The 7,303-nt window shown below is 43.6% G+C and overlaps 1 protein-coding gene across 1 annotated transcript; it reads right to left on the bottom strand.

Moving 5' to 3' along the window:
- Nucleotides 1–6,128: 6,128 nt before the first annotated feature.
- On the bottom strand, nt 6,129–6,839 carry LOC141686352 (uncharacterized). The gene has a single exon (XM_074491391.1). It carries the CDS (start codon nt 6,837–6,839, stop codon nt 6,129–6,131), a length of 711 nt encoding a protein of 236 aa, XP_074347492.1.
- Nucleotides 6,840–7,303: the final 464 nt, after the last annotated feature.

Below are 7,303 nucleotides of genomic sequence, written 5' to 3'. Positions count from 1 at the left end.
GCCGCATTTGAACCAAGTCAATCCAATGCCAAATTTTGGGTCTAATAACTACCCCACAAATTCCATTTGCAGTTAAAAACAAAATTGGAATTTTTTTCCAAAAAAAACGAAATTTGGCACATAGGATGCGTCAATGACAGAAGACTCACCTTCCCTTCACCCCATATCCATGGTGTACAGCTATTGCCCTCATAAGCTGACTATCCTCTATAAATATCTTCATCCTACCCACAATTGCACCTTATTCTTTCTCTCCGGAAACCACCATTACCGCCGTTCTCAAGATTTTGAGCTCGACACCCCGACGATTTAGCCGGTCATTTCCTGATTTCTTTAGTTGAATCCACTCCTCAACTCAAAAGGTACACAAATCTTCTTTTACTTTCTTATCTAATTGAGTAAATCGAGTTTAATAAGCAAAAAACCCATTCATATGCTTCAAGTTTCCATGAACCGTTCTTAATTCTCCTTGTATGTATATGTGTGTATATATGTAATTGTCTCATACTTTGCTTCTTCAATCTTGTAGTCGCATGTTTCTAGTTTGTTTTTCTTTAGAGAATTTTCCCAAAAATCGACTGTAATCGATTAAGATTTTATTACGCTGCAACCGTAACTCACGCGTCCTCCCATCAGGGCGCGTCTTTCATATTATTATTTAAGACACGTTTAAACTGCTCCAAGCAAGTAGTGTAACACAAGGCCAGTGGCATACTAGGACGCGTCTTTATACTACACCCTTTGCAGTAGATTTCTAGGATGCGTCCTTCCATATTTCCAGTTTTTCCTTTCTCCTATTTTCTCTTCTTTTTTTCTTTTCTTTTTTTTAACATATGGATACATCCTCAAATATTTATTCATTCTCTTGCAGCTGGAGGACGCATCTTCCTTCTGACCATTTCATCCATTCAAAGCCCTCAACAAACGCCTTAGAATCTACTCTCCACATCTGATCACTTTTAAACCCGACTTTCCCGAAATCCACAGGACGAACTCCTTCCTTAGAGCAGAAAGACGCGTCTTTGGTTCCCTTAAATCAAAAAACTCAATAATGTCTGATTCCAGCTCCGATTCCATGGACCATGTTCCCATAAGTTCAAGAATGGAAAAGAAGGGAGTCAAAAGGCAAAGAACTCCAATTCTCCATACAAGGGCCGCCATTGAAGATTGGACGGACGACGAAATTATCCCTACTACAAGCCAAAAACCTCAAGTAATAGCTATTTCTGATACGGACACGTCAAACACACAGGACGCATCCCCACACAGTGTAAGTGAGTTCGAAAGAAGGATTCGTGACCCTGAGACATATCACGTATCTCCTCAAAAGTCTGATCCTCCCCTAGAGCATTGGGAACCTTCAGATGTAGAAATAGATTATGACTGGGCGAGGCTCGGTACCCTTACTGAAGCAGAGAAGAATGCCAGAAGGAAAAAAGAGGGTAAGCTGGCATGCGTAGCTCTTGATTCTACTGCGTCTGACCTGGAAATCCAGTGGCACATGAAATACTATGACATGGAAGGTATCTGGGTGCGCCCTCTTCGAACCATGATGCCACATATTTTTAACATTGGAAATCAAAGGATCCCCCAAATGGTGCTTACTCCAAAGTTGATTTCTCTAGGTGTGGGTGCGCCCTTGCACCCATATATCAAAAAGATCTTGAAGTGGTATGACGTCGCCCCAATCCAACTATCTCCAAACTCATATAAGCTAGCTTGGGCTTTGTTCATGATGTACCATAACCTCAGGCTAGGCGCGCCCTCGATGAAAGAATTCAGCTTTTTTTACAGCATCAGGAAATCAATTCCCGGGTACCATTTTCTGGTTGTCAAGAAATGGTTGAACAACAAAGGATTTAATGAAGGAAAAATTAGCCACGAGAGAGACTGGAAGGAGCCATTTTTCTACATTTATAACGTCAGAAGGACGCGCGTTCGCTTTAACTTGGAACCAAGTAAGCGATTACCAAAGCCTTTCTTCAATCACTGGGCCCGTCCTCTTGATTGGGCGCGTCCTATTTTGTTTACTTTTTTAACAAACTCTTCGTTCCTCTTTTTAACAACTTATAACTATCTTTTATCTTTAGACAAAAGAGTTCAGAAGGAATTAACAGGAAAAAGGAAAAAGAGAGCAGATAAAGTCCTTCAATATGCAGAAAAGCACTTTAACCTCAAGGACATGATTACAGAAGATAACCTTAAGCTGGTGGGCGTGTTGTCTTCCCGGGTTGGCTCTATCTGCAAGTTTCGTGAATTTCACAACGGCAAACCTGTTCTCATAACCTCAGAAAAAACCAGGGGCCTTAGTGCCGCGGAGGTGATCGAAATTGACATTAGTAAGCAATTCGACTTAGAACAAGGTAAGTTAATGTGAGGGAGGACGCGTCATTAACTTTGGACGTGTCCATAGCTACAAAAATTAGCTCCCCATTCAAAAAATATTAACTTACATAAGAATCAAAGCTGTTTCATGCACATACATCTGATAAGGGCGCGTTTTCTCACAGGACGCGTCCCGCTTGTCCTATATTCCTATGGCTCGTGTTTTATTACCTGTCATAGCCAATGTTTCTAGGCAGGGCACGCTATTTTTGTAGGGCGCATCTTCCTTTTCCTGATACATACATGCATTACTCGTGTCTTCCATTTTCCTTGTTAGATCTTTACGCATTTATACATTTTGGTTGCCATCTTTTCATGTACCTTCTTACTTTAATCTGCCATGCATGTAGAATTTTATATCACAACATGGGCGCGTCTTGTTCCCTGGACGCGTCTTAATGCATTTAACTAATATCTTTTCTTGTTTATATCACAGATATGGCCTCACTCCCCAAAGGATTCGCAATTGGGGCTTCCAAAAAACTAAGGGCAAGGAAACAGGCTCCTATAAAGGTTGATTCAAAGGAAAAAACCCCACCACCTATTGCAACTCCTTCTCCTCCTCCCAAGATAATCGACACCACTGTGCTAGACATTCCCAAAAGGGTGGAGGACGCGCCCTCAAAGCGTCAAAAGACTGTCCCCGATGACCAGTCTTTCGTTCTCAGATACCTGGGCGCGTCCTCGGTTGGTGACTTTTCCGAGGACGAAGTGAGAGGTTGGACCTTCAGGACTGAGCAATAAACAGAGGAGGCTATGGTCAAGGCTGCAGCCAAGCTTCACCTACATGCCAGGAAGAGTGCTAACATGGCTGCCAGGCATAGGGCGCGTCTTGCTGTTACAGACACTGCAAAGAGCCAGGCCAAAGACAAAGTTAAATCCCTGGAGAGATACATTACCCTGCTTGCCCAAGAGAAAGATGCTGAAATCAGACGCCTGGAGGGGAATAGGATGCGTCTAGAAACAGAAAAAGCTATTTTGGAAGCCTGGAGGGGAATAGAGAAGCAAATGGACAGCGTCATTGCCCTGAATTCCACCATGCAGCTGGAGCTTGACTCTCTGAATGCTGATAGGCTGCATGGATGGACAGAGGAGAAAAAGCTAGTTTACCAGCACGGCTTCCAGGCTGGGTTCGACGAATGGTGCTCTGGGTTCATTGCCAACGACCCAGAGTATACATTCTCAAAGTTTGATGCAGATACCCAGATATCGGTAAATGATTTCAGGGTCAGGGCCGCGGACTCCATCAAGAACAAGAGGATTTTTCTAGGCTTAGAGGAAGAGGATGCGTCCCCTAATCCTGCTCTACTTCAGACTCAGCCTCCCCCTGCAGAAGACCAAGACAAGCCACATGACGCGCCTCCTACTTAGGACGCGTCCTTTATCTTTTATGTACTTGAACTATTTTAAGGGTGCGGGCCCCTTGAAGCCTTGCAAGTTGTAAAGACTATTTTTGAACATTCACTTGCACTTCTTTTTTACTCAAGTAGTCATTTATATGGGTGCGCCTTGTGTTAAGGGCGCGTCACCTTTGACTAATTGTTATTATTTTTCACTCCGTCAAGCAAATATCCACTGTGGGCGCGTCCTCTCTAGCTAGACGCGTTTTTGTTTGTTCCGGAAAGTGCACGAGCACGGCACTACGCTGTACTTATGTGTTTAACCAAGGCACAAGGCACAATGGGGCGCGTCCTAACTGTTTGACATACCTTAACGTTATCTTTCAGATATATTTTCTCTCCGGGAGAAACCGTCCTCGGTAGGGACTTGTTTTTTTAAAAAATTAAGGAAACATTCAACCGAAAGAGCATCAACCAATATTACTTGGGCGCGTCCTTGGAAATAGTACACTTCCTAGGTCCATTTTTACTCAAGTTCTATTGTTCCTTTTAGCAGCCACTACTTCAGTTAACATCCACATAGAACTATCAATCTAGACGCTCCTCACCTTTGATCCAAAATACATCATCCTTCAAGCAGGACGCGTCTTTGACAAGCACTTTTTCTTTTTTAATTATGTTGTCAATATTACAGTAACATCCAGTCTAAAGGAGCATCAACCATGATAACTTGGGCGCGTCCTTGAAAATAGTACACTCTACTTGAGTTTCATTCATATAAAACCCTAGCTTAGGGCACGCCCTACATTTAGGACACGTCATGAGACCGAGCAAACTGAGCAAATATCCTTTTGGAAAGTTTCAAAATTTTATTTATAATGCGCTCTGATGTCAAAAATGCACCAGTCCCACGACTACTATGCTCTGTGGGGAAATTATTTCTAAAAAATGACCCTTCAACTAGTCCCAAGGTAAGTAGTACATGCACTACCCCCTAGGCTAGGAGGAATTTATTTAATTCTAGCCTATAATCTGGGCATAACCCAAAATGATAAAAGAAATATACAAGGGGCCAAAGCCACGCCTTACTGGTAATACTTTCGGAGATGTTCCGCATTCCAAGCTCGCGGAACTAGCTTCCCGTCCATATCTTCAAGGTGATAAGTCCCCTTCCACAGGATGGACTTTATTCTGTACAGTCCTTCCGAATTAGCTCCAAACACTCCATGTTGGGGGTTCTTTATATTGGGCATCACTTTCCTAAGTACCAATCCCCCACCTTCAGCAATTGTCCTTTTACCTTCTTGTTATAATACCTTGCGGCGCGCTGCTGATATGCCGCTAGCCTTAGCTAAGAATTTTCCCTCGTCTCCTCTAAGAGATCTAAATGAAGCCTTTGATTAACCTCAACATCTTCTTTCTCGTAACAATCTCTGCGAAGTGATCCCGATCCAACTTCCACGGGGACAATAGCTTCGTAGCCGTAAGTTAGCATAAACGGCGTTTCTCCCGTAGTAGATCGCGGTGTAGTGTTGTATGACTACATCACCTTCGAGAGTTCTTCAGGCCAATTCCCTTTACGTTCCTCCAGCTTGGTTTTGAGGGTATGCTTTATTATTTTGTTAACAGCTTATGTTTATCCATTGCTTTGAGGATGATAGACCACCAAAAACTCCTTCTTGATTTTCAACTCCTCACATAGCTGTCGCAACTCCTTGCTATCAAACTGCTTTCCATTGTCGGAGTCAAGCTTGTAAGGGATTCCAAACCTACATACAATTGAGTTGAAAACAAAATCTCTGATTTTCTTTGCGGTGATAGTAGCCAGTGGCATAGCTTCCGCCTATTTAGTAAAGTAATCGACCGCAACCACTGCATATTTGATGTCTCCTTTAGCTTTCGACAATTCCCCGATAAGATCAATTCCCCACATGGCGAACGGCCACGGGCTTGCCATAGGCGTCAAGAGTGTCGTCGGCATAGACGAGTAGTTTGTAAAGTGGTAGCAGCGATCACATGCCCTGACGAAATTTGTAGCATCTTCTCTCATTGTGGGCCAATAATACCCTTGGCGCAAAACTTTCATTGCCAACGAACTACCCCCGAGTGATTGCCACAGATTCCTTCATGCACCTCTCTTAGGATGTAATTTCCATCTTCTTCTTCAACACACCTAAGCAGAGGTTGGTTAAACCCTCTCTTGTACAGGACTTCATCGTATATCATGTATCTTGCAGCCTGATAGCGGAGTCGGCGAGCCATAAACTTATCCTCGGGGAGTATTTCCTTGTAAATGTAAGCTAGAATGGGCGTCATCCATGTTTCCTTGGGAGCCTCATCCACTCGCATAGTTTCTACCTCTGGGATACTATAAATCTCCTGGATTTCAAGGGGGATGGATCCTCACAACACAGCCTCTTGTTGTGACCCCATTTTTGCCAGAGCATCCGCATTACTGTTCTTCTCCCGCGGAACACATTCCAATCTAACTTCTTTGAACATTCCAATCAGGCGCTGTGTACATGTCAAGTATAATTCTGTTCGTGGGCCTCGCGCTTGAAATCCCCCGTTCACCTGATTCACTACCAACTCTGAGTCACTTCTTAAAATTAAGTTCCGCACCCCCATTTCCAAAGCGATTTTCAGGCCATTAATCAGTGCCTCATACTCCGCATCATTATTGGTTGCATAAAACTTGAAATGAATGGCGCTCATCAGATGGTGGCCTTTCGGAGATACAAGTACTATACCCGCACCCACTCCTCCATGGTTAACCGCCCCATCCACATGCAAGATCCACCAAGGATGCGGAAACTCTTCCAAAGACTCCTCAGAATGAGGCGGATGTAGCATTACCAAATCTTTATTATCAATTTCAGAATTAAATTCCAACAAAAAATCGGCTAAGGCTTGCCCTTTTATCGCTGTTCGAGATACATATTCCAAATCAAACTGTCCCAACTCCACAACCCATTTCAGCATTCTGCCTGATGACTCTGGTTTGTGCAGAACCTGTCGCAGCGGGTACGCTGTACGAACTTCAATTCTATGGGCTTGAAAATATGGTCGCAATTTTCTTGACGCAAGAATTAGGGCGTAAACCAGTTTCTCCATGCTTGTGTAGCGAGTTTCAGCGTCGTGTAACCGCTTGCTCACGTAGTATACTGGTGATTACTGCCCATCTTCTTCTCTTACCAGAACTGCACTGATCGAATATTCAAAAACTGCGAGGTACAATATTAGAGACTCCCCATCCAACGGTTTTGACAAGATGGGAGGGTTTCCCAGTTGCTCCTTGATTCTTTTGAAAGCATCTTCACATTCTGGCGTCCATACAAAGTCTTTCCCAGCTAATTTGGTCGCCTTGAAAAATTCCTTGCATCTATCGGACGACTTGGAAACAAATCGATTTAACGCGGCGATTCTCCCAGTCAAACTCTGCACTTGTTTCACATTGGTGGGTGACTTCACATCCATCAATGCCTTGATCTTTGCGGGGTTGGCCTCAATTCCCCTGTGGTTGACAATGAACCCAAGAAACTTGCCCGACTCCACGCCGAACACACATTTTTGCGGGT

This window comes from Apium graveolens, chromosome 9 (genome assembly GCF_009905375.1).
Source record: "Apium graveolens cultivar Ventura chromosome 9, ASM990537v1, whole genome shotgun sequence".
In the NCBI taxonomy this organism is placed as follows: domain Eukaryota; kingdom Viridiplantae; phylum Streptophyta; class Magnoliopsida; order Apiales; family Apiaceae; genus Apium; species Apium graveolens.
This window is presented reverse-complemented; position numbering and strand designations above follow the sequence as displayed.

What these genes read in the sequence shown, in the direction of transcription:
- LOC141686352 (XM_074491391.1), bottom strand. Translation starts at nt 6,839, where the DNA reads ATGGAGAAACTGGTTTACGCCCTAATTCTTGCGTCAAGAAAATTGCGA.